This window comes from Callospermophilus lateralis, chromosome 18 (assembly GCF_048772815.1).
Source record: "Callospermophilus lateralis isolate mCalLat2 chromosome 18, mCalLat2.hap1, whole genome shotgun sequence".
Classification (NCBI taxonomy): domain Eukaryota; kingdom Metazoa; phylum Chordata; class Mammalia; order Rodentia; family Sciuridae; genus Callospermophilus; species Callospermophilus lateralis.
In genome coordinates this window covers 60,436,912-60,464,241 of record NC_135322.1, presented here as the reverse complement: position 1 = coordinate 60,464,241, position 27,330 = coordinate 60,436,912, and the positions used below count along the sequence as shown (strand labels likewise).

The following is a 27,330-nucleotide window of genomic DNA, read 5'->3' as shown; positions in this document are numbered from 1 at the left end:
GTGGTAAAAATTTGCTCCCATTCTGAAGGCTCTCTATTCACCTCACTGATTGTTTCTTTTGCTGAGAAGAAGCCTTTTAGTTGGAATCTATCCCATTTATTGATTCTTGATTTTAATTCTTGTGCTATAAAGAGTCTTATTAAGGAAGTCAGGGCCTTTCTGACGTGATGGAGATTTGGGCCTACTTTTTCTTCTGTTAGGTGTAGGGTCTCTGGCGTAATTCCTTAATTCCTAGGTTCTTGATTCACTTTGAGTTGAGTTTTGTGCATGGTGAGAAATGGGGGCTTAATTTCATTTTGTTGCATATGGATTTCCAAAACCACTCTAAGATTTCATCTCACTCCATTCAGAATGGCAGCTATTATGAATACAAACAACAATAAGTGTTGGCGAGAATGTGGGGGGAAAGGCACATTCATACATTGCTGGTGGGACTGCAAGTTGGTGCAGCCAATCTGGAAAGCAGTATGGAGATTCTTGAAAAACTGGGAATGGAACCACCATTTGACCCAGCTATCCTACTCCTCAGTTTATACCCAAAGGTCTTAAAAACAGCATATTACAGTGATGCAGCCATATCAATGTTTATAGCAGCACAATTCACAATAGCTAAATTGTGGAACCAACCTATATACCCTTCAGTAGATGAAAGGATAAAGAAAATGTGATGTATATACACAGTGGAATATTACTCAGTATTAAAAGATAATAAAATCATGGAATTTGCATGTAAATGGATGGAGTTGGAGAATATAATGCTAACTGAAGTTAACCAGTCCCAAAAAACCAAATGCCAAATGTTTTCTCTGATATATAGGTGCTGATTCATAATGGGGACTGGGGGCAGCATGGGAGGAACAGATGAACTTTAAATAGGGCAAAGGGGAGGGAGGGAAAGGAGGGGGCATGGGGGTAGGAAAGATGGTGCAATGAGACAGACATCATTACCCTAAGTACATATATGAAAACACAAATGGTATGACTCTACTTTGTGTATAACCAGAGACATGAGAAATGGTACTCTATCTGTGTAATATGAATTGAATTGCATTCTGCTATCATATATAACAAATTAGAATGGGAAAAAAAAAGACTCTAGGAGGCACTTTGGCTGATATAGTGGTGCCCAGCCAAGGTCCCCTTCCAGGCTGGTCCACCTATCCCCCAACTGCTGGGCGGTGGCTGTTGGCCAAGAGCTGGCACATGTGGGGAGTCTGACAGCCCAGCCCCCTTGCCCGAAGCAGGCAGTTTCTACAGTCCCTTCTGCTCCAGAACTCCCCATGGGGCCAGGCCGAGGCTGGACAGCCCCTCAAACCTCTTCTTTTCCTCATTTCTTTCTCTGCCCTGGTCTGCTTCTCTGCCTCCTCTGCTGGTTTTCCCAGAGAGTCTCCCTCACTACACAAGCCCCCCTCCAGGCTCTGCTTCCAGGGGAATTAAGACAAACAGCCTAACAAGGCTGAAGACAGGCTATGCAGCCTCCAGAAAGCCAGCAGTGCCTGCCCTCCGCTCATCAGGCAGAAACCTGAAAGCCCCCCTCTGGCTCAGATGCCACTGTCCTGGGGAGGCCCAGTGGCCTGACTCCCAGAGACCCTGGGCATGGCTCTTTTTCAGGTGGAGCCCCTCCCAGCTGCCTGCAGACTCAGAGGATTCTGGCTGCGTTCTCTTGTCCTGCTCCAGAGCAACACCTCCACCCTGTCGCTCAACAGCAGCTCCCTGCCGACCTGGGGCAAGGTCATCAGGATCCGAGCCACAGGTGTGAACTACCCTTCCACTTGCTGTTAGGGACCCAAGACAAACCAGAAACCATAATATGGGGCTTCATTCAGTGTAGCCGGGGGCTCCAGAGTGAATTCCATCACTGTGGGATTCTGTCTTTCTACCCGGGAGACTGGGCAAAAGATTTATCCTCTCCATGACCCAGTCTTCTCCCAAGTAAGCTGGGGATGCTAAAAGGGCCTGCCTCGGAACTGCTATTATGCAGGTAGCATGGGAGGACCCCAGTGGGATGAGCAGGTTGTTCTGAGGTCGTGCAAACCGAGTGTCCTGTCAGGAGAGTTCAGAGATGCTCATTTAGAACAAGCCCTGGGTGGGAAATGTAGTCTCAAAAACAAAAAAAAAATCTGTTGATTATTCTTTTCAGGAAGACTGTCTCTGATTCTGTATTTTCTAAAGTGCTCATAGATCACCCACTCTGGGAGAAACTGGTGCACCCATTAAATGGAACTCTGGAGTCCAACCCAGGCCACCCAAATTGAATCTAGACCATGGAATTAATTGTAATTGATTAAAATTCTCCTTTTCCCAGTTCTTGCAGGCAGATACTCCTTTTTGAAAACTGGTCTTTTGAAAACAGGTCAACTGAGGGCTCTTCCCAGTGCTGAGAGGCCTTAAAAGAGTCAGGCTTCTGGGATTAGCCTGTTCTCAATCCTGACTCTGACCTTTGTTGTCGCAGAGAGCTTGAGCAAGACATTGTTTCCCAGTAGTCTTCCTCGTTATGCTATCTCTGTGAGGAAATTATTATTGGCCCCATTTTACAGATGTCAAACTTGCCTGTAATAAGATCATGTTCAAGTTGAAGATCACTTGGGATGGTAAATGGCAGAACTGGAATTGCAGCTCAGATCTGACTGATTCTCTTCCTCTACCTCTGCCCAGTTACTCCCTGGGATCCCTGGGTCAGGGCAAGTTGTTAGATATGAATATTTGGGGGTTTCCCAAAATCTCCAGGGAGGTCTAGGGCTCTGGGCCTGGAGTGGGGGCTCAGGAGTCTGTGTGTTTCACAAGCTCCCCTGGGATCTTGAAGCACAATGGGGTGCTTGTTAAACGCAGCTCCCTAAACACCGTCTGTCTTCACTCCTCAGCACTGACCGCGGACGCCTATGGGGAGGACACCTACGTGATCAGCACTCTGCCTCTCCCCGAGGTGCCCACCTGTGAGATTGCCCCAGAGGAGGGCACTGTGCTGACACGCTTCTCCATTCTCTGTGATGCCTCCAAGTCCCTTGGCCCCCTGGAGTACTGCTTCTGTCTGGAATCAGGTACCAGCCATGGACTCTGCTCTGCCCTCAGATCCTGGGCTTATTCTCACCAAGAACTCTCTCTGGGAGCCGCAAAGAATGTGTTCTATGGGTTGAAGAGGTCAACAGGGTGAGGGATTCCCTAAACCTTGACCTCTACACGCAAGGTATGGATCCAACCATGACCCCACAGAGACATGAGAAGCAGGTTCCAACAGTAGCTCCCCTACTATCATGGAGACCCAAAAACCTCTGCCCTAGAAAGGGGATATTGAAAGGGTGAAATGAACAGGGATACCACAAGATGACCAGGTGGGGCCATATGTGGACACCATGCCCAGACACTAGGGTAGCTGTGACTCTGAAAGCCTGGAGCTTCTCAAGAAGACAGATGGTCCGGTTCACAGTGTCTTCACAATTTCATTGACCCTGCTTTGCAGGTGATAGTAGGGAAATGGGTAATGTCACAGGACAGGCTCAGCTGATAGGAGAACATTTTGGAAAGGTTTACAGGTGACAAACATTGAAGACCCCATCCACATTACATAAAACCCTGCAGTCACCCATTGCCATAACAACTCACATCTAGGATCACAGTGGGCATGGGCAGGGGGTTGGACAGCCCACTCTCCATTTATTCTCCCATTTGAGTGATGGCTGGTCCTGGGAGGGTTCATCTGATCCCTTATTTCCTCCTGGCAGGCCTGGGAATTTTGTGACTCTCTAATGAGCTCTAAAAGTATTCTAGTTGAATTGGATCTTTCCTCCAAACCTAGGCACCGTGAGTTTTTCTCAGACTCTCTCCAATATCCAGCTACAGACACCACTGTGACATAAATGCCATATGTTGACTAGGAAGAGGTGGATATAAACTCTTTTGAGGTCTAGAGTAGTTTTTAAGGGGCGCCCTGCCAAAGAGATGTGGAAATGCACGGCTATTAAGAGGGCTGTGACTGGGTCTGAGCCTGCAAGGAAATATTCCAAGCAAAGTGGGATTTCATTTACAACTGGCATCCCCCAAAGGGAGAGACCAGGACAACTGCTCTAATTCCAGTTGGTTATTCCCTTAGTACCCTACCCCCACACAGGTGAGCAAGAAGGCAGAAAGGTGTGACCACATAAAACAAGGGATTAATCACACATCAATAACTTCATGATTGTCTGTACACTATACAGCAGCTGGTGATTGGTAGGACCCAGGGAAGGTACAAAGGATTTTCATTCGCTCACTCTTTTTTTTTTTTTTGTAATAAATATATATTGGACATGAGGCTCTGTTTTAGGTCCTGGATATTCAGCAGTGAACAAACGGAGGACGCCCTTCACCTCATGATCTCTATTATCTAGAAGTAAGGGAAGCTTGTGAACAAAGACAAGTGTGGCAGGGGAGCGATTGACACAGCTGCTGGGGAGGGGCTTTGTAAAGGAAGGGACATTTGAGGGAGTTTGGGTATGTTTAGAGCTAAGTTCTCTTTTCTTCTCTCTTTCCACCCCCACACCCCCGCCGCCCCTTCCTTCTTTTTCTATTTGGTATAATTTGGTTTAACACTTTTAATTTATTTTAAAAGGCTATAAACAGGGAATTTTTTTTCTGTTTTTCATGGATTTTAGAAAAACAATTCCAACATTGCAGCAGCCTTCAGTTACTTAGGACAATGCGTCTGTATATTTGACTATTTTCTCCCTGAAAATGTGGGACCCCAGAGTGCTGCCTCACCTTTCCTGAGGCTTGGAGATGCCCCCCTTTTCCCATTTTCCCAGGTTTCTGCCTACATTGTGGCCCTGAAGAAGCCCTCCCATCTGTGTATCTACCACTTGGAAAAGAAAACAATGACTTTGTGCTGACAGTGGTCATTTCTGTCACAAACCAGGCGGGGGACAGACAACAGACCCATGCAACTGTTAAGGTGGGTGGTGGGATTAAACTAAGACTAAGAAACTCCTCTTCCCATCCAGACCTCACCACAGGGATGGCTGAGGGGCTTGGCCAGAGGAATCACTGATTCACTCATTCCTTCAACAAATATTTACAGAGCATCCTCTATGTGCCCTGCCCCAAGGATATAGCCACAGGCACGTGGACATGGCCCCTGCCTTAGCAGATCTTTTCACTTAGTGGTGGCCAGAATAGGGGTAGAGTCTTGGGAGCAGGGGAAGGTTGGGTAGAAGGACCCAGGCATGAGTTAGGCCAGGACCTTCAGAGAGTTCAGAGGAAGGAGAACCAAGATAGTCAGCAAGAATGCAGGGCAGAAATTGGATAAAGTCCTGAGAAAGGTTCAAGGGTCAGAAGCCAGGAGGAGGTGGAAGGTCCTGAGAGCCAGTTGAAGAGGATAGCTAGAGAAGAGGCAGGAGCTTGCCCAGAGCTGGTCTTGGTGGCCATCAGCTGCCTGACGCAAGCAGGCCTGGCTGTGCTCCAGCCTGAGGAAGTGCCCAAGAGCCCCATGCCAGGCTGCCATGGTTCCTCACACAAAGACCCATGACTTCAGGCACCAGGTTCTCAAACAAGGACCACTGACCTGTGCCTGTTCCTGGTCTCCTGGTCAGGTGGGTCTCAGTGACACACGTGTTGGAGATGTGGCACTCCAGACAATCACCACCTCTCTGCAAGGCGAGCATGGCCCTGAGCAGCTTCTCCAGCTGGCCAAGTCTGTGTCCTCCATACTGGACCAGGAGGACCAGGGCAAGGGCTCCAAGCAGCTGCTGAGAATGGATGTCAGAAGGAAGGTACTTGGGGCTGGGGGCCCCAGGATCTGCATGCAGCCGCTTGGGGCAAGGGTGGGGTTCATGGATCGGTGGAGAGAACTTTAGTGTCTCCCAGTGGTTGATATCACCTCCAACTCTGGTTGTTCTGATGACACAAAAAGGCCATGCCTCTTTTATTGATAGCCTTTCTCTGCTCACTGTCACAGAGTCACAGGCTCAGGGATGGGGAGGGGATTTAGAGTGCATCACTTCAGGCCCTACATATTAAAGATGATAAAAGCAAGGTCCAGAGGAGAAAAGTGACTTGGTCTAGGTTAAGCATACCCCATAGGGCTGCCCCTTCTGGAGGCTCTGGGGAGAATCCATTTCCTGGCCTTTCCAGCTTCTAGAGGCCACCTGTAGTCCATGGCCCACAGCTCCTTACTGCATCTTCTCTCACCCATCTCCTCTAACTGACCCTGCTGCCTCCCCTCTTATAAAGAGATGACCCTGAGATGACATTGATCCCATCTGTTAATCCAGAATAACCTTCCTATCTCAGGAGTCTTAATTTAATCCCATCTGCAAAGTGATTTTTTTGCCAAAGTGCCTCTTACCATGCAAGGTTACATGTTCTCAGGTTTCAAGGATTAAGATAAGGACGTCTTTGGGAGGCCATTATCCTGCCTTCCACACATCCTGTGAGGCAAATGCAGGTTTGTGGGGCTTTGGAAGACCCAGGTGAACCTGGTCACTTCTCTGACCCTGGATCTTCCTGAAATGCCTTCCTGGAGTCTCTAGAATCACATGACCTCTCTAGGCCTCTCCTCCCTGTGCCAAGGTCAGAGAGCATGTGCTGGAGTCGCTGTCCACGGTTGCCACCAACCTGGAGGACATGCAGAGAGTGCAGGGCCTGGCTGAGGTGCTGAGGGAGGTGACCCACAACAGTAAGGAGCTCACATCGTTGGCCCAGGTAAGACGTTTCCATCCACTGAGCTGATTCAGGGCAGGAGTCAAAGGGGTCCCTCAGTCACAGGGCTCTCCAGTATGCCAAGGCTCCTGCCACCTTCTTCCTAAGGGTCCTGCATGGGGGGTACAAAGGAAGGCATCCCTCCAGCAGCCCCCTGTGTCTCACCCTGGTGTGATGGTCTGTCTACCCATACCCTCAACCTCCACCTACTGGTGAGCATCTTTTTTTTTTTTTTTTTAGGATCGGAGACTTTAGTATATGATATTATCTAGATCTTTTCACATTCTAACTTGAGGTTATACATTTTTTTCTACTTAAATTTTTATAAACATATATATTTTTAAATTTTTATTCAAATTTGTTATATATGACAGCAGAATGCACTACCATTCATATATAGAGCACAATTTTTCATATCTCTGCTTGTATACAAAGTATGTTCACACCATTCATGTATTCTTCATACCTGTACTTAGGGTAGTGATGTCCATCTCATTCTACCATCTTTTTTTACCCCCTTGCCTTCTCCCTCTCTCACGCTCCCCTTTGCCCTATCTAGAGTTTGTCTAATCTTCTCATGCTCCCCCTCCCAACCCCACTATGAATCAGCCTCCTTATTTCAGAGAAAACATTTGGCATTTGGTTTTTTGGGATTGGCTAACTTCACTTAGCATTATCTTCTCCACTGGTGAGCATCTTGAGGAGTGGCTGGAGCTCATTCATCTTTGGGCACCATGGATATGTTCCAGATATGTATCATGGATATGTACTACTGTGGACCCACCCTGTCCCTGCCCTCAGTGCAGGCCAGCCTGACATCCAGATTCCAGCTCCCTGCCTTTCTAGCCCGGGGGCCTGACCCCAGAACCTTTCCAACTTGCCCTCATGGCAGGGAATTCATATATTGCTCAGTGACTATAGGGTCTAGTGTCCCGTACCCCAGCTTCCCTGCCCTCTTGATGGGTAACTCCCAGTAGAACTGAGCCTCAGGCAACAGGCTTGGTCACCCTGGCTTCTACTATTTTTTAATATTTATTTTTTAGTTGTAGTTGGACATATACCTTTTAAATTTTAATTTATTTATTTATCGAAATAAATCGATCAAAACCAGGGCCTGTATCATTTCCTGTATCATTTCTCCACTCTTTTACCAATGTTTCCTGGGATCACCCCCAAATAAATTGCTTGCTCTCAGATCCTTGACTTGAGATCTGCTTCTTGGAGAACTCAAATCAAAGCACCTGGTTCCCAGGTTATGTCCAAACAGAAAGAGAGAAGAACTCCCCTGGCTCTGCCCCACCCGACCTGGCAGGGGCTGTCTCCTTGAATCCCCCAGCCTGAAGTTGGGGAGGCTGCTCTTAGTTACAGGGGCTGTGGTACTGTTGATGGGACACTTCCATGCACACATCCATTTGCACCCATCTGTTTGTGTGCATACATATGTGCATGGACCTATCCATCCTTCCTTGTGTGCATTAATTTATTTACCCACTCAACAAATGTTTCCTGTCTGCTGTATGCCAGGTACTGAATTCATGGAGAATTCAGCAACTCACACACATGAACTCTACCTTCTTGGCACTTTCAGACTACTATGGAAGCCAGACATTAAACAAATAATTTCACAAATACATGTATAATTACAATATTGGAAGAAGCACTATGTCCATCCATTCACTCACCTCCAGGTGTTTTCCTACCCACCCACACTTACCCTCCCATGGATTCATCCATCTTCTTCCACCCATCCATCTACCCATCCCTCCATTTAACCTCCATTCATCCACCTAGTCAGCAAATGTAACTGCACACCTACTGCACACCCATGCAGGTCACTGTGTGACACCCTCTGGGAAGGCTTCAGAGGCAGACCAGGCTACTTTCTGGAAGAACTCAGAGTCTTGTAAGGAGGGAGGTCCTGGTCTCAAGTTAGAACTATAGGTAGCTTATTTAATGGGCCTGACCAGCTTTTTCCCGCTTATGCCCCTGCCTTGTTCTCCTTCACTGCATCCCTTGTCCCTAGAATGGCACAGGGGATAGTCCCTTGCAGGCAGGGCTCATGGTGCTTTTCCTTCTTTGAATGAACCAGTGGGAGGCCAGCTGTGCTCTGCAGCATGCCAGTGAGGCCCTATTGACAATGAGTACTAAGGCCCATCCTGATGACCAGAGGCACCAGGCAGCCACCAGGGACCTGTTTCAAGCTGTGGGCAGCGTACTGGAAGCTTCCTTGAGCAATGGACCAGAAGAGCCCATAGAGACCAACAGTAGCCAGGTGGGTGTCCTAGGCCAGATGCCGACCTTACACCTTCTGCATGACCAGCTCACACTAGCAGTTGTAGGTGGATCTTTCTCCCTACCTTACAGACGAGTAAGCTGAGGCACAGAGGTTAAAGTGTTTCTCAAGGAGCTAGAAGAAAGGTTCCAGAGAGCAGTACCTCTGGGAGGCACTGTGGTACAGTAGGCAGAGCATGGACTCTGGAACCAGGCAGCCTGAGTTTGAATCCTGTCTGTCACATATGGGGCTGGTTACACAATTTTGTGAGTTCCAGCACTTCTCCTTAACAACAAGTGACCTCCCCAAATCACCTATACTCTCTACACCTCCATTTCAAGCCAGGCATTTGGAATCTATATAAGTGCCTACTCTTACCATTGACAGAGCCATCTTTCTCCCTCACTCTCCTGTCCTTCCCTGGTCCCTGCCGGAGCTCCCACACTAGCTTGCTGAGAGTCACCAAGGTGGTACAGGACCACACTCCATAATGATATTCTCTGACTTCTCTTTTCAGACTGCCACAGTGCCCCAGCTTCTCAGGGTTGCAGAGCATGTTCAGACTGCCCTCCTGCTGGGGACACTGCCCGGGGGCCTTCCAGCCACCCTGACCACCCCTGCCATCTCTGTGTACACAAACAGGTAACGAGCTGCACTCTGCATCCCCCCAAAACCTCATGCTCTAACCTCACTCATTCCACACCTACATCCCAAGACCCTGTGACAGCAGGCCTAGGAGACCAGACCTGGGGTTTGGATAAGGGATGGGCTTTAGACCCAGGAGGGCTTTGTACCTAGAGAAGGTCTTTGTACCTAGAGAATGTCCCTCTCACATTGGTGAGTATTTATACAGGTCAGGAAGGGAGGCATATAGTGCCAAGCCCAGGGTTAGAGCCACCTGAGTGAACACCAAGAGAAGTTCATATCAGAGGTGTGCAGGCAAGGTGGCTGAGTGAATGGGGCTGGCCCAAAGTGTCTAGGATCCACGGGGATCTCATGTCCTGGTGTGCCGGCCAGGAAAGACCTGCATGGATTCAAGACACACTCACCTCGGGCCTTTCTCCATGGGAGACTCATCTCTCACCCAGCACTGGCCCAACACTGGGTGCTTTCCCCCTCTAACCCTCCACCTGACTGCAGGGGATGCTGCAGATGTCGCTGTGTTTCCCTGCACCAAATGCCACCCTTGCTCTCCTGGATCCTTGTTCTGGGGTTGCTTTCTTGGACCCCAGGGGAAGTTTCCGAAGCAGCATCCAGATCAGAGCTAGGATTTGAAACCAGGTCCCCCTCTGTTCAAATGGGACAAGGTCAATGACCAGGAAAGATGGGGCTGGGAGCCTATGACATGAAAGGTTGAGGGAGGTGGGGGAGATAAACCTGGAAAATGTCTACATCTGTGCTCATTTATTCATTCAGAAATATTTGTTGTAGGAATTGAGGGGGTACAGCAATGAAAAACCTGGCCAAAGCCCTGTCCTCATGGAGTCTCCAGTCCAGCACAGGGGACCAGATGCCTTTGGTGCCACATCTACTGGCTCAAACATGTAGAACTTTCTAAAGGCATCAAAATATAGCTGCCCTCTCTGCTGGTAAAGCTGGGCTCCCTGCAGGGCAGAAGGTGTAGAATCTTCCTGACTTTCTCCTCTGTCTTTTCCCATCCTGTGGCCAGAATATACCCTCGGAGTCGGCAAGGCTCCCCAGTGCACGTTGCTGCTGCTAACTCTGTGGCCTTCACTCTGCCTGCTGTGGCCCCCCTCTTCTCTACAGAGGGCAGCCAGTCGCCCGTGGATATAAGGGTAACATAGCAATAACCTCTTTGGGTCAGCCCTTTATAGTTCACAAAGTGCTGTCACGGTGTTTGCTCATTTATGTGGCTAGCAGCCCTGTCAGTTACATAATATATTATGCTTATTTTATAGATGAGGTTCAAAGACTTGCCAAAGTCACAGTAAGGGGTAGAGCTGAGATTCAGTCCTACAGCTCTGGATACCCAGGTCCATCCTGTTTCTCCAATAATCATTGGAAAGAGAGCTCTCTAGGTTGAGCTCCATAACTAGGAACTGGCAAGACCAGGGCCCTTCCCATCCCCAAATTAAGGCCCAGCAAACTACCAACTCCCTGTACCTAGAGAGAGCAGACCAGTCTTCCCCTTAGAGACTGACTGTCATCCCTTGATGTCATTGGGGCCGTTTCTAGGACTCCCTGTGAATATCAAAATCTGTGGACGCCCAATGGCATAGTATTTGCATGTGATCTATGCGCATCCTCCCAGGTACGTTAAATCACATGTGATTACTTGCAAAAGTTGACACAATGCAAATGCTACGTAAATGGTTGTTAGACTGTATTATAAGGAATAATGACAAGAAAAAAGTCTGTACCTGTTTAGTCCAGATGTGACTTTTAAAAAAATACTTTTGATCCACAGTGAGTTGAATCTATAGAGCAGAACCCAAAATATGGCGGTCAGACTATACTGCCTTTGAGGGAAGGATGATTTGGATGGTTTTATAGTCTAGTAACTGCTCAGCCAAAGCAAGTCTGATTTGAGCTCTCCAGGGCCACCCTCGGAGGCCAGAAACATACCTTGAAAAGCAGCAGCTGAGGCAAGGTCCCCCCACCATCCATAGGGCAAGGGCTATTTGCGCCCTCTTAGGACTTCATCATTCATGAAGGAACTGTTTACCTCCAGCCCCTCCAGGCTTTAGCCAATGCTCCCTGCTCTTGGTTTCAGATGATGAGTTTCCCAAAGAGCCCCTTCCAGGCTGGAAGTCACTTTGATGTCAGCGGAACTGTCGGTGGCCTTCGTCTGACCAGCCCTAGTGGACAGCTCCTCCCTGTAAAGAACCTATCAGAGAATATCGAGGTAGAAGTTGAAGTGCAGTCAGATCCAGATGGCACTCTGTTTCATTTTCCAACCTGGAAGGATCAAAAGTTGTCCAGTTATGAAAACAGTGGTTAAAGAAGAGAATTATTTAAAATGACCCTTACCCTACCTTAACCATTGTATTTAACTTGCAACTACAAATATGTGATCATTTACCAACATTTGGGTATATAGCAAGTTTTCTTGGTTATATGAAACCTTATCCCTGGAGCCTGTGAATATGTTCCCAGGGACTTTGCAGATGTGACTGAGTTAAGGATCTTGAGGAGGGGACATTGGCCTGGATTACTAAGTGAGCCCAGTGGAAACACAAGGGATCTTATAAGAGTGAGCAGAAGTGGGTATTGACTACCCCAGAGGAAAAGGTGATTTGATAGCAGAAGCAAGAGGTTGGAGTGACATGAGGCAAGGGCCCACAAGCCAAGGGATGCAGGTGGCCTCTTAAAGCTGGAAAAGGCCAGGATGTGGATTTTCCCTTAGAGCCTGCAGAGGCACCAACCCTGCCAATTTTAGCCCTGTGAAGCTGAGTTCAGACTTCTGATCTCCAGGATCCTGAGATAACAAATTTGCATTGGTTTACACTACCCGGTCTGTGGTCATCTGAGGTGGAAACCATAGGAAACTAACACCACAAGCAGAACTGGTTTCAGCTCCCGGGCCTTGCCCTGCACAGTTCTACACTGAAGCCCTCATGCTGCCTGGCTGGCATTTCCTTCTCTTGATCTGATTGTTTCTGATGGCAGATCCTGCTGCCCCGGCCTGTGGAAGGACACAGTGAGCCAACTGTGTTGAGCCTGACCAGCTCTGAAGCTCTGTGGGTGAACGTGACATCAAAGGACGCAGCTCTGGGCATCCAGCTGCACTGCAGACCCAGAGTCCCACTCACACTCAGCCTGGGCTACGGCTACCACCCCAACAAGACCAGCTTCGATGCCCAAACTCATTTGCCACCGGTGTCTGCTCCAGGTAGCCCTGATCCCTGGGCTATTTCTTGAGCTGCTTCTTAGGAATGACTCCCCCTTAGTCTCCCAATCCTATGTCCTCTTCTTGGGGACCCTCCCAGGCATCTTAGTTTAATTGTGAGGATCAGAAGCCATGAGGGGAAAAGCAAAGAAAAAACTAAGTGCCACTTTTTTTTTTTTTAAGAAAGAGTGAGAGAGAGGAGAGAGAGGGAGAGAGAATTTTAATATTAATTTTTAGTATTTGGCGGACACAACATCTCTGTCTGTATGTGGTGCTGAGGATCGAACCCGGGCCGCACGCATGCCAGGCCAGCGCGCTACCGCTTGAGCCACATCCCCAGCCCTAAGTGCCACATTTTTAAGTAGCTTGTTTTTGTTGGTGGTGGTATTATTTTTTTGCCAAAATTAGGTGAGTATTTGCTATGTGCCCCGAAGGTGCTGTTAAGCATGCACAGAACTGACCTCAGTGCAGTGAGGTGGCAGTGGCAACTGTCAACTCTTGGAGTGAAGATAATAATAGAGAGGTTAAGTAACTGATCCAAGATCCCACATACCAACAAGGAACAGAACTAGCATGTGACCCCTGTCTTTCTGATGTGTTCTATACACTGACCAGGGGTGCCTCTTCTGTGTTCCTGTTATCAGGAGGTAACAGTCCTCCTAGGACAAGGGAGAGAACTTCAGGGTGTTTCCCTACCCTGTCATCTTGGTCCCCCTTCTCCCATGATACCAGCTCCAGTCTCAGTGAGGCTTCTGGGTGACCAAAGCCTCTTCTTACAGATGAGCTGTCCACATGGATCCTGGGCCCAGAGGACCTGCCCTTTGGAGAAGGTCTCTATTATTTGACAGTGGTCCCTGAGTCTGACCTGGAGCCTGCCCCTGGTGGGAATCTCACTGTCAGCATTACCACCTTCCTATCCCATTGTGTGTTCTGGGATGAGGTCCAGGAGACTTGGGACAACTCTGGATGTCGGGTAAGGAAAGGGAGCAAAAAGAAGACAAGGTGGGCTGGAAGGGAGTGTCTGGCTCCTGTAGGTCCCTTCTTGTTGCTTCTGGTATGGTGTCTCATGCCCCTCCAGGGGCTTTGCATGTACCATTCCTGTGCCCAGAATGCCCCCTTGCCTTCGCCTAAGCACTGCTTCCTCAAGAAAACTGATCTTGAGTGTGACTAGGTCATATCTCCTGTTGTAAACACAGGGCATGCTCCTCCTGCAGACTGCTGAGCAGGTAGTCTTTGGCCTCTGCCTGTCACTTAAATGATATCTGATTCCCACAGGGCACTGGGTGCCCCAGGGGCCGGGATGCTGTGCTTTGTTCACTACTGGGGACAAATGATCATTGAACAAGTGGATGAGTGACCCAGAAGGGCCTCGTGACATAGAGTTGATGGAAGAGGCCGAGGTCATTTCTGAGGAAATGAACTCATTGCTGCACCCCTTATCCTGTTCCAAGCACAGTGTTCTGTGCTTACTTGCATTAGCTTGTCAACTCTTCATAATGAACTTCAAGAGAGTTGTTATTCCACTTTTTCAGACAATAAAACAAAAGCTCTAGAGACTCAACTAAGTTGCCTCAAATCCCACACCTAATATGTGGAGGAGCTGGGACTCAAGGCCAGGTCCTTCTGTCCAGAGCACAACCTCAGTAATAAGTGGTGCCACTTCCCCAGCACTCAGTGAGTCCTGCTAAGCCCCAGGTGGCACATGGCTTTATTAATTGCAATCAAACACCTGTCTCAGGTCAACTCAGCTCTGCCCCCAGGGAGTTGAGGTCTGTGACAATGTCCTGAAGACAGACATTGGCCTTGCAGTTATCAGAACCTTTTCTGTTGGACTTCCACTAAATTCCGTGCCCTTCCCAAGGTCAGCGGCCTCCATGTGGAATTGAATCTATCACCTGTCCCAACATAGACCACATGCACCTTCTTTCTTTTGTTCACTGAATGTACACCATGACCTGGCAATAGGGATATGGTGAGAAGACCCAATGAGCTCTCAGTCTAGCAGAGGACACAGACAAGAAGCAAATGGCACATGTCTATTAACAACTGTCACAAGGGCCCTAAGAAGCCATGTCCCACCAGAGCCACAGAGGGACTCAGAGTGAGCTCCTCCTGGGTGGCTTCCACTGCCTTGTCAATTTCTGCCCTGGCTTTGGGCTGCCACATTCAGAGAGCCTCCAAAACAGTAGGAAGAAGGGGCACATGGAGATGTCCAAGAGAAAGCAGGCTCCCCACACTCCCCATGCAAGCCTCTGAGCCTCAGGAACCAGCCCTGGGTGTGTGTCATCTTTTCTGAAGCCAGCGTATTCCAGGAAGGCATGAAATACCCACAAGAGATATCCTCAAAGGCCTGGGGATCAAGGTGTCAGGATGGTGTTGGGGCTGGGGATGTGGACTCTGCCATCAGATAGACTTAGGTTCATTTCCTACATTAGCAGTGTGGCTTGGATAAGTCACCCCACTTCTCTAAGCTTACCTATCCTAAAATGGGAATGAGGGATAGCTGCCACATAGAGGTGGGTGGGCTTAGGGGTGTAAAATACTAAGTATGGTGCCTGGCACTCAGTGGGTGCTCCAAAGGTTAAAGTAATTGCTGTGTTAAACACTGATTAGTTGATAACAATGCTGTAAAACAGAAATCAAGGACACAATGACCAAGGGCTTGAGATAGTGGTTGGGAGGCGGTTGGGAATGGGTTGGGGGAAGACTACTTAGCTAAACCTATTACTGGAAGATTTTTAGCTTTTGATTACAGTAGTAAGTTCTTACATGCATTGCTTATTATGCTATTAAAAAATGAACCTACAAATGCAGGCATATAAAACCATGGATGTTCAGAGGTCATGTGTGGGAGTATATATGGACCAAAAATCATGATTAATCCAATGGTGGACTTGATGCTCATTACAGACACAGACATAGAGACATTAGATCATTATACAGAGTTCATTGCAGAGTTGTAAATAAGTAAATGGGTTTTCAAGAGTGAATGGAAAACCACTGAATTCTCTAAATAGCCAAAGAAAGGTCTGAACCTCAGGACCTTTATAGGATAAAGGCAGAATCATCACAAGGGGTCTGATATTCATTTATCAAAGGTGCAACTGTGGTCACAGGAGGGTCCACAGATTACTCACTGATGTTCAAAGGGACCTTATGGGGGTGTGGCTTAGTGGTAAAGTGCTTGTCTAGTGTGCACAAGGCCTTGGGTTGGATCCCCAGATCTGTCAGAAAGAGAAAAAAACCCTGTGCTGGAAAAAAGCTGGGAAAGCCACTGACCTCAAGGTCTTTATGGAAACCCTCAACGGAAAGATGTTGGGCCTAAATCAAGACTAGTCTCTAGGCACCAGCACTGAGGTCTTATCATTGGCACCTGCCGAGTCTCTTCTCTGAAACCAGCCCCATTCCTTCGAGGCGTGACAGGTGTTCACGTGAGACCCACAGCTCTTGCCAAATGATGACTAGGTTTAGGAAACAATGAGAAAAACAATGAGCAACCACAGCACTAACAACCACCAGAAATTCTAATGAATATTTGGCACTGTGCCCACATGTGGGACTTGCTGGTGGCTCATTAAGGGAAAGAGATGGTGGGTGCAGTGATGCACAATAGTAATGCCAATGACTTGAGAGGCTGAGGCAGGAGAATCCTAAGTTGGAGGCTATACTGGGCAACTTAGCAAGACCCTCAGCAACTTATCAAGACCCTGGCTCAAAAAGAAAATAAAAAGGGGCTGGGGAAATAGCTCAGTGGTAAAGTGTCTCTGGGTTCAAGCCCCAGTACCAAAAAAGAAAAAAAAAAAAAAGGAAAGAGACAAGAGTTACCTTTGGGTCATAAAACAGGGCTGTGGAAGGTTCTTCTTCAACTGGTGCTTGAGTAGAGAACTTTCCAGATGCCAGTCTTCTAACCCCTCCATCCTGAGATGGACCTTGGAATAAAAGGGCAGTACTGAGTTGTGGGGTTTATCTATTAATTTTTTTGAAAGAGCATCAGGTGCACTGAGGGTTGGAGGCACACACCCAAATTTGCAAAAAAAAAAAAGGTTATTTCTGGGGGTAGGGACAAATTTCACCTGCGACATGTCTCTAAATAGGCAAGGCAGGATGTCAGGATGTTCAGAGCTACACATTGAGAATGTGGCTATGAAGATGCTTGCTAGAAATAATGTCCTCTGAATTTGGAAAATAACTTTTTTTTTTTTTTTTTTTGCAGTGGTAGAGACTGAACCCGGGGCTTCACACATGCTAGGCACATGCTCTGCTATTGAGCTATGCCCCCAGACCTAAAATTAATTTTTAATATAAAAAAGCCCAAAGGAATCCTGAGGCTCCACACCCTAGTACAGTTGTCAACAGTATCCAACAGAGATGAATTCCAGGACTCCCTGTGGAAACTGAAACCCTCGGAAGCTCTAGTCCCTCATAAAAAGATGTAGTATTTGCACATAACTGATACGCATCTTCATGTGTGCCTTAGACCATATTTAGATTACTCAGGATATTACCTAATATAACTAAAATGGTACATGATCATTGTCATGCCTCATTGCTTAGAGGATAATGACAAGGAAAAGTCTACCTGTTCAATACAGGTGAGCTTCCCTGCTCCCTCCCCCAGCTGAGGTTGACTGAGTTTGTGGACACAGAAGGCTGATTGCGGAGGGTCCACCCCAAGATGGACATTTTTTTTTTTTCTCGTGGGCATAAGGGAGTCAGGGATGAGCTCCCAAGCATTTTTACCCATGGTCTCTTGGGGGTTGCAGGTGGGGCCGCGGACCACCCCCTCCCAGACCCATTGCCTCTGCAACCACCTCACCTTCTTCGGAAGCACCTTCCTGGTGATGCCCAATGCTGTCGATGTTCACCAGACTGCTGAGCTTTTTGCCACCTTTGAGGACAACCCTGTGGTGGTGACCACCGTTGGATGCCTCTGTGTGGTCTATGTGCTGGTGGTGATCTGGGCCAGGAGAAAGGATGCGCAAGATCAAGCTAAGGTGAGGCTGTGTGCTCCAGGGCATGGGAGGGTGGAGTAAGGGGACACCCCTTGCAGGGGCCTCAGGGGGAGAGCCTGGGTGAGCTGCTGAGAGCTAACTGCTAAGCCAGGCTTTAGCCCCTAGGGTCATCTCAAGCAAACTGGCCCCTCAGCCTCTTTATCTACAAAAATGTCCCTTTTTATCAAATTGTCAGGAATACAATGCTGATTGTTTACTGAGGACTAGTTTACTCCCATGTAACACAGCAGCCTAATGAGAAAGGTACTGTTGCTGGGAGTCCCAGACTATCCTCAAGTTCAATGGTTTGTAGAAAGACTCATTGAGTTCAGAAAAGTGGTTGAGCTCATGGTTAGGGGTTCTTACAGTGAAAGGATGCAGGTTAAAATGAGCAGGGGCAAAGGAGAGACAGGCACAGTTTCTGTTTGTTCCTTCCTGGCAAGTCCACAGATGGGACTTAACTCTCCCAGTCATGCCGTGTGACAGCACATGGGGAGTTCTGCCAACAGGAAAGCTCACCTGAGCGTGGTGTCCTGGGTTTGACTGGAAGTCAGCCACAGAGGTAGGGAGCATCCATCTGACTGACCTCAGGTACTGGTTCTCCAGTGTCCCTCAACAAAGTCAGCCTGGTAGAGCATGGCCCAAAGTTCCTGCCACATGTCACACTGGGCATAGGCTATCTGGCCTGGCCCATGCCCCAGAAACACAAAAGCTCTCTTATCACACAGGATTTCCCAAGAACTTAGTCATGACCTCCCAGGATCTATACAATGGCCGATCCTTTCTTTGGAATATGTAAGGTCTGAACACCCCAAACTTGCTGAGTATATCCTCTATTGCACAGTACTCCTATCATCTTCAAGAGGAGGTAGCAAATGACCAAGCTGTCAATTAATTGGCTAAAAGTCATCAGGCAGGAGCTGGGATGTAAACTTAGATTCTCCCTGAGCATAGGACCAGTCTGAGGATAGAAGCATGGCCAAACAATAGCAGTTATGCAACAAATGGTTTGAAATGACAGTAGTGTTAATTTTCCCACATATGCATCATGTTGTACTCATGACAGGGCTTCAATAGTTAAGGTAACACAGAAGTGGATGCAAAGTTGCACGGTAGCAGAGCTCTGCAACCTCTCCATTCCTCAGCCCTCCTCCCTAGCAGCACCACTCAGGATGGTAACAGGGTAACACTTAGTAAGACAATAGTTTCAGCATTTCATGCAACTGTTCTGATTCACTCAAGGGTTAAACATTAATATTTAAGTGCCTCAGCTGCAGGTTGGTTCCCAGAAAGCAGACTCCAAGTGTTTATTTTATTTTTATTTTTTGGTACCAGGGATTGAACCCAGGGGCATTTAACCACTGAGCCACATTCTCAGCCCGTTTTTTATTTTTTTGAGTCAGGGTCTCACTAAGTTGCTTAGGGCCTCACTAAATTGCTGGCTAGCTTTTAACTCACAATCCTCCTGCCTTGGCCTCCTGAGCTGCTGGGATTACAAGTGTGCATCACCATGGCCAGCTGAGAGGCCCAGGTCTTGATCACACCCAGGCACTTCACAGAGAAGTCACTGGATGCCAGGTGCCTCAGGAGGCACCACTTCAAAGAGGTGACCACTGTGTCTTTGACAACAGTGCCTAGGAACAAGCCTCCCACTGCAGGGAAACCTGAGCAGCACGTCTCAGGGGTCACTACAGCCTCTGATCAACTCCAGATTGTTGACCTTGTTTTTGTTTTTTGATAAACTATTTTAACATTTCATTCTTTTCAAATTACCTCAGAAGCAAATCTGGTTACAATGTTAAGAGAAATTACATGTGAAAAGAGCTTGTATGGTTTACTAGCTCAAATGTGAATGTTCTCAGATTAGTGCCAAGTTCACTTCCAATTTAACCACATAGGGTCATGATTATTAAGGAATGCAACCTAAACTTTTTCATTTTTGCCAACATTTTTTACTTAAAACCCTGCTTTTATAAGGTACAGCTCTCACCAGATGGAATGATAAATAGCATACATAATTTTATTTTTGCCCTTTAATTTTCATGAGGGCCCGGTTCATTCTTGGCTGGTGTGTGATGGGTAAATGTTTTAGGTAGGGTCCTCTTACCACTGTCCTTCTGTTCAGGTGAAGATCACAGTGCTGGAGGACAATGATCCCTTTGCCCAGTACCACTACCTGGTGACAGTCTACACAGGACACCGGCGAGGGGCAGCCACGTCCTCAAAGGTACCTCACCACCGGAGACCCATGGACTGATCTGCATGTCCCACCCATCCAAGTGCTTGCTCTGCTACAGTGACTTTAGCACACTGGATTTGTGTTCTTGGAATATTTTCCTAGTTTTTCTTTTCTTTTTTTTTATCTTAGAAAAAATAATAATATTTTTTGTCATACAAAATATGACCTTAAGCCCCAATATTTAAAATGAGGAGGAGGAGTGGTTCAGGGAGCCCTGGGTCTAGCTGTTCATCTCTCCCTTCTCCCAAAGAATCATGCTGACTTTCAGTTTGTTGACCAAAAGCAAGTTTACCCACAGAGGAGGTAATCACTCGGTAAATTTACCAAGGAAAAATGGGAAATAATGTGTGGAAGAGAAGGGGAAATGGAAGGAAGGAAAAATCTTGAATTACACTCAACGGGCTGACAGCTGGACTAGGGCTCAGCAGTCTGCAGAGCTGCCTGTCCTCCAGCAGCTGATCAGGGCTATTGAAGAAAATATTTCTGCTACTTACAGGCTCTCTGAAGTCCTCGAGTTCAGTGATGGAGTGCATGTGGGCTGTCTTTGTAATGTCTTATATTCCTTGCTGGTTCCCTCGCCAGAATACATCATCCCCTGCAGCCGCCTCCATGTTCCCTTACTGACACTGCGGGGTCCATGGTGCAGTTTGGGAACCATCATCACTGTGTACACAGTCCTGGGGAAAATTCCATTGTTTTAGAAAATGAAATCAGGCTTCATGAGAGTAGGGTATTTCTCTGTTTATTTTTTTAATTATATTTTTTATTTATGTGTATTTATTTTATTTTTTAAATTTAAAACTTTTATTTATCGCTGTATCTTAGGTCTTAGATCAGCTGTCTGACCCAACATAAGTACTAGGAATCACTTTCATACAGCCAACGAACTATCCATCTCATTTCTGTTGGATGCTAAATAGTTGACCTCAATAGGAGGGGAATGAAAAACCCCAATTCTCAGGCATATTGTCTTAATTGGGTTTCCCTAGGGTAGTGGCTCTCCACTGGGGTGATCTTGCCTCTGAGGGGACAGTTGGCAAGGTTTAGGGCATCTGGCTCCCATGTCAATGGTGGAGGTGGGAAAACACTCCTATAGAAGCTGACTCTGACACAAGAATTGAAGTGCAAATAATTCATCAGAGACGGAGTCCCAGGGAATGAGAGTAGGGGAGTAGGAAGTCATACAGGGGAAGGCAGGCAGGCGATGAAAGGTACCTGATCAAACTGGTTATCTCTGTGGGCACCTGAGTCTAAGGCTACTGGGGGACTCAAAAATAGTGACAAACATGTGTCCCCAGAATATCCCATCTGAGAGAGGAGGGAACTGAGGCACTGGTCAGCCACCTCCCACAATGAGAACAGCATGTGTGGGCCATTCATTCTCTGGCTTTTCTTTGGTTCTAACAGCCAAAGAAAGTCCCTGGGGAAAGAGCTGCCAGGGGTGGCGGTTGGATGCAGTGCAGGGAGCACTACCTGTGTGAGGCTGAGGGCTGCAGGCAGCACAGGCAGGATCTGCTGCGATGCTATTTTTGTTTCAGAAAACCAGGCACTGCCGATCAGCACTTCCTGGATAGCTTCAGAAAAACAGATTCCTGGGTCCAATCTGCACTATTCTTACTTGGTAGCTCTAAAGTGGCCCTGGGAGTATGTGTTCTCGAAGCAGTGGTTACTCCTTTATTCACTCCCAGAGCCAGGTACTCAGAAGCACTGAAAAGACAATTAGAACAGGAAGGAAACCATTTCTTGCCCTACAGCCCTTACAAATAAACATATGAGAAGTTCGAAAATGTTGCCAGGAACCATTTTTTAAAATTAACTTAATTAATCTTGAAGACATGAATGCAGATAGGGCCACCCCAGATCTGCATTCAACTGAAAAACAGGCAGGTCAAAAACGGGAGGAGAGGAAAAGGTAAAAGGGTTGTGCTTCATTGGTTTTTGTTGGTTTCTAGCCACCCCAATTAAGCAAGGCCAGCAGGACTCAGTCCCCAAGTGAAGATGGCCACTCTTGATCTCTGGATTTCAGGTGACTGTCACCCTCTATGGCCTGGATGGAGAGAGTGAGCCCCATCACCTGTCAGACCCTGATTCCCCAGTTTTTGAGCGAGGAGGTGTGGATGTCTTCTTGCTTTCTACCCTGTTCCCTCTTGGAGAACTGCGGAGCCTCAGGCTGTGGCATGATAACTCAGGGGACCAGCCATCCTGGTGAGTCAGAGAAAGCAAACCATGAGGACCTTCACAGTCCAGGCTGTGAAGGCACATTTGTTGCCTTCTTGGCCCTCATAAGCCTCCGAAAAATATGCAGAATGGACCTCTATTTCAATGAGGAAACCGGGGTCAGAAGGACCACCTGGTTCATGATCCACACAAACCAGATCGGGAGCAAGAGGACTGGAAGTCACAGCCCTGGTATCCAGGCTTAGCCTACCCTTCACCCTTCTACAGCAACAATCTGACACTTGTGGCAAGTTCAGAACAAGGTCTTCCCCATTATGTCTGAGGCCCAAACTAGTGACCTAAATGAATGGTGTCAGCCTGCCTTGCCATCAGCAGATGGAGGCTTTAGAGTAACCCACCATTTACACCACTTTCTTTAATTAAACCAAGGGATTAAATATCTGCCCCTTATGAGCCTCAGCCATTGGGTGGTTCCTGGGAAGCAGACTCTGAGATGGAGATGAGTGTGTTGGGTATCTATTAAGGGGTCCAGGATCAGACCTGGGAAGGAGGAAAGGGAGCAGGATGGGCAGGGTTGAGGTCCAGCTGCAATGCAGTCTAATAACAGGCCCATGGAGAGCTCTGGTTTGGGTCACAGGTCTTGTTCACTCCAGGCCCTGCATCCCTAGGTGTTAGTCACATGACCCTGGCATAGTGACTTACACCCCTGATGGGCCTTCCTCCCTGAAATGAGAAATGCCTGTGGAGAGCCTCTCCTCTCAGCACAGTGCAGTGAACACTGGAAAATGATTTTGCTCTTGTGACTGTCCTTACTGGCTGTACAGTGACAGGGAGAGCTGCTGCTGGAGCTGACCTCCAGGACAAGCAAGATGCTCCCATTTCCTCCTCAGGCCTCCTCAATCAGGGTAGATGAGACCCTTGAAGTCCCAGGTCCAGATAGATGGTGGCCTGATTGTGTGGCTAGAAAGGTGAGACAGGGTCATTTCAGTGTGTTCTGTCTGCACCTGCCTACACTTTCAACAGCTTTGGCTGTACTCACTCATGGCTGGACACTGGCCCTGACCAGGTGCCACGGGGAGAGCCAAGAGTTTCCAAATGTGCCCTCCTGCAGCTCATCTGTGTCCAAGCCACAGCCTCCCAGAGCTGGCTCCCCAGCTCCCCACAGGAGGCCAGTTTTGATCAAGGTGCCAAAGTCAATGAAGTGAAATGCAGTGTCTTTCTCCAGCAGCTCCTGTTCTTGGGGTTCAGGTCTGTAAAAGTGTTAAGCTTCAGGGTGCCCAGGGAAGTCTCATTTCCCCACACCTTATCCTCACAACTGCGTGTCCCTTTTCCAGGTACGTGAGCCGGGTGCTGGTCTATGACTTGGCGATGGACCAGAAGTGGTATTTCCTCTGCAACTCATGGCTGTCCATCAATGTTGGAGACTGTGTCCTTGACAAGGTGTTTCCAGTGGCCACAGAGCAGGATAGGAAACAATTCAGGTTCTTTTTCTTTCTTCGCTGCACTTGGTGCCCAGCAGTATATTTGATGAATGATCAGGATGACATGGAAAATCACTGTTGTTGGCCACTAGCCCTCTCTTTGTGTACCTTTCCCCTAAGTCCAGCCCACCCACAAGCCTCAGTGTGGTGGTCAAAGTACTGGACAGCTCTGGAGGGCACTGGCATGGACTAATGAGTACAGGCCTGCCCCAGGAATCTCAGTTCTGGGCACTCTGGAGGGCCTGGGCCCTTGAGCAGCTCCTGTGGTTAAACTCTATTATACTCACAGGAAACAATTTGAATTTTTACTGAAAATTGGGGGCCATTATTGGGAATCTGCCTTACAATTTTTATTCTCTCAAGCCAAATCCCATTTGAATGCAGAGCTAGGAGTTTTTAATCATGCTCTAATAATAATCTAATTATAGCAAAATTAATAATATTATAGTTTATTATACTAAAACTATACCCCAAATAACAGTGTGAACACTAAACACTCACCTGTGTGCTATTACTGTCCCAAATGCATTACAAAAATAACAACTTTGAATCCTTCCAACCATGTGGTAAAGTAGGGTCTGCTGTTATCCACATTTGTTTTAAGAAGTTTTGTTTAATTTATTTTTTTATTTTATTGTTTTTAGAAAGATAGAGAGAATTTTTTTAATATTTATTTTTTAGTTTTCAGTGGACACAACATCTTTATTTGTATGTGGTGCTGAGGATCGAACCCGGGCCGCACGCATGCCAGGCGAGCACACTACCGCTTGAGCCACATCCCCAGCCCTAATTTATTTTTTTAATATATATATTTGTTGTTTATGGACCTTCATTTTATTTTTTTATATATGGTACTGAGAGTTGAACCCAGTGCCTCACAAGGTTACAGACAAGTAAACTGAGGTGCAGCTGTTAGCACCCTCACCCAAGGTCCCAGGGCTAGAAGAGAGCAGGCTGGGATCCCGTGCAGCTAGAGAGCCCAGGTCTCCCACTCCTCTCTCTCTAAACACCTGTCCCCTCTCCCTGCCTGCCCACAGCCACCTGTTCTTCATGAAAACCTCCACGGGCTTCCAGGAAGGACACATCTGGTATTCCATCTTCAGCGGCTCAGCTCGGAGCAACTTCACACGCGTTCAGAGGGTGTCTTGCTGCTTCTCCCTGCTCCTGTGCACCATGCTGACCAGTATCATGTTCTGGGGTGTCCCCAAGGACCCAGCTGAGCAAAAGATGGACTTGGGTAATTCCTGCTGTCATGATGGTCAGAGCTAGTGGCTGGTGGACATCACTCTTCATTGCTAGTCATGCCACTATGATCCAGAGATTTATTAGGGCCAGTCATGTAGACATGGCTGGCCACCCACCTTATGATCTTAGCCTTCAGTCCCCCAGAGTTAAGCCGACACCATGTGCTTCAGGCCCACCATAAATCACACTGTCAGCCCAGACTATCTGACATGTTCCGCAGCCCCGGGTAAACAAAGACCACTTTTGCCAGGCAAGACATCCAAAGGCTTTGAGGTGACATCCCAGGAGTAGGGCCCAGTTGATCCTTCACTGCACAGCCGCCTTCTGGAAGCAGTGGAGGGAACCTGGCTCCTGGTGACTGTGTCTTCCTTTGCCCTGTTCCTCCCTCTTCCCAGGTAAAATTGAGTTCACTTGGCAGGAAGTGATGATCGGGCTGGAGAGCTCCATCCTCATGTTTCCCATCAACCTCTTGATTGTCCAGATCTTTCGAAACACCCGTCCTCGGGTCCCAAAGGAGCAGACCACAGGGAAGCAGGACTGGGGGGCCCCCAAGCTGACTCCTGCACCACAGCCCATGGAGGATGGCCTTCTGACACCTGAAGCAGTGACCAAGGCATGCCCTCAAGCTCAGCTTGTGCAAGGGGGTACTCTAGCTCAGGCAGAAGTGGGGGTGGGGCTGGGGCCCAGCAGCCTCAAGCCATTTCAACCTCAGTTGCCAAGATTCACCAACTAATACACATATATATACACACAAATGTGTACCCATACACACATGTGCTTTCTGAGTACCTACTGTGTGAAATAGTCCACTGGGTACAGCCTCCCAGGCTGGCAGCCCACGGAAGACTCCTGCTGCCTTCTGCACTGGATATGCTTTTATTTCCCATGTGCCTCTCTGAGGAACACAGCCTGGAGGGAGTCAGTTTATATCCTAGAAAAAGATGTTAGAGGTGGTGGACAGAAGTCCTGGGAGGTCCAGATCATGCCTCAGTGGGCAGAGTGGGGTTCAAATGCCGATTGCTGAGCCCAGGCGTGTGCCCTTGCCCCAAGCAGCATGCCCTCCCCTGAGGCTCTGTCTGCTAACCCCACGGGGCTGCCTTGCAGGATGTGTGCAGACTTGTCAGCTCGCTGTTCAAAGCTCTGAAGGTGCCACCGCCAGTCGTCGGTGGAGACTCGATGGGCTCTATGGACATCAACAACCTCCTGGCTTTGGTGGAAGACCTCATTCGTCCACAGAACACAAGGGGGCAGGGCTTCCAGGAAGAGGCTGAAAAGAGAGGAGAACCTTTTACACTTACTCTTGGATCTGTACAAGTGAATGGTAAGGCCTGGACATTTCTGTGCCCAGAGAAGCGAAATTCTGGAGCCAAGGGGAGAGGGTCACAGGGTGGTACCCTTACCAGCCTCTGCTCAAACTGCAGTCACCTCCCTTTCTACACCACAGGCACCCAGCTGTCCTCCCAACACCTAGCTGCCTTCACTATGCCCTGGACCCCTCTGGCCCTGCAGTCTAGAATGTCACTCACCCTTTCTCTGCTTGGCCTTTTCTCACCCGACATTTGGTTCTGTCTTAAGCATCCTTCTTGGGGGAGCAACCCAAGTCTCCCAGGCTCTGGGCCCCTGCTATTTGGCCACCACGCCTCTCCTTACATTCACTGCTCATGGCCAAATAATAAATCGTGTAAAGAATTGTTTAAAGTCTGCACCATCCTTTCTGTTCCCCAAACTTCATGAAGTGAGAGCCACCCATTTGCCTTGCCTTGGGGTGACCAGTTCTGTGACCTTGGAAGGATGCTTCAGTTCTCTGTGTCCCATGTTCCTTTTCCTGTAAAGTGTCAGAGCTGCAGAGTTGACCCAGATCTGCTTTCAAATATGTGGGGCAGGACACAAGATGATGGGCAACCAGGGCAGCAGAACACATTAAAGGACATTGATTCACAGAGTGACAAAGTTCTTTTCTCTATACCTATTCAATCCTCCTAATTAATCAAGAAGTCAAGGAAAATCTCAGTTGGAGCCACTATATCTTTATTGCTTCTCTACCACTTGTTGATCTCTTGTTTGGCAGAGATAGGAGATCTCAAATTCAGTGTCTTTTGCTATAATATCCAGCTAGAATTTAGTAACATTGTCTTATGTCCTACATATGGCATTTGTTGTGGTTTGATCCAGTCTCCTTACTCTCCTCTTGATCCTTTTCCCATCTGGGTCAGCTTCCATCACTGTGACAAAATACCTGAGATAATCAATTTAAAAGGAAAAAAGGTTCCTGGTTTCAGACCATGGTTGCTTGGCCTTGTTGCTTTGGCCTAGGGTGAGGCAGAACATCGTGGCAAGAGCCTGTGATACAGCAAAACTGCTCACCTCATGGCTGTAATGGGTCTTAGCACTCAGACTTGTCACTG

General features: G+C 47.9%; 2 protein-coding genes across 4 annotated transcripts in view; one reads left to right on the top strand and one right to left on the bottom strand.

Annotated features, from left to right (window-relative positions):
• Positions 1-27,330, bottom strand: part of Gan (gigaxonin) — a 383,888-nt gene that overhangs the window by 151,985 nt on the left and 204,573 nt on the right. The gene's annotated exons all lie outside the window — the stretch shown is intronic.
• Positions 1-27,330, top strand: part of Pkd1l3 (polycystin 1 like 3, transient receptor potential channel interacting) — an 81,925-nt gene that overhangs the window by 30,123 nt on the left and 24,472 nt on the right. For 2 of the 3 annotated variants that reach the window (XM_076838826.2, XM_076838825.2), the window contains exons 13-30: positions 1,612-1,753; positions 2,862-3,038; positions 4,779-4,924; positions 5,562-5,741; positions 6,541-6,672; positions 8,759-8,941; positions 9,459-9,583; positions 10,611-10,737; positions 11,676-11,807; positions 12,572-12,794; positions 13,571-13,764; positions 17,555-17,785; positions 19,908-20,009; positions 22,048-22,226; positions 23,534-23,680; positions 24,718-24,917; positions 25,321-25,538; positions 26,030-26,246. In XM_076838826.2, the coding sequence (XP_076694941.2) occupies positions 1,612-1,753; positions 2,862-3,038; positions 4,779-4,924; positions 5,562-5,741; positions 6,541-6,672; positions 8,759-8,941; positions 9,459-9,583; positions 10,611-10,737; positions 11,676-11,807; positions 12,572-12,794; positions 13,571-13,764; positions 17,555-17,785; positions 19,908-20,009; positions 22,048-22,226; positions 23,534-23,680; positions 24,718-24,917; positions 25,321-25,538; positions 26,030-26,246 (3,055 nt within the window). Of the gene's footprint in view, positions 1-1,611; positions 1,754-2,861; positions 3,039-4,778; positions 4,925-5,561; positions 5,742-6,540; positions 6,673-6,754; positions 6,777-8,758; positions 8,942-9,458; positions 9,584-10,610; positions 10,738-11,675; positions 11,808-12,571; positions 12,795-13,570; positions 13,765-17,554; positions 17,786-19,907; positions 20,010-22,047; positions 22,227-23,533; positions 23,681-24,717; positions 24,918-25,320; positions 25,539-26,029; positions 26,247-27,330 lie in introns of those variants that run through there. The other variant, XM_076838827.2, reaches the window with a different exon arrangement.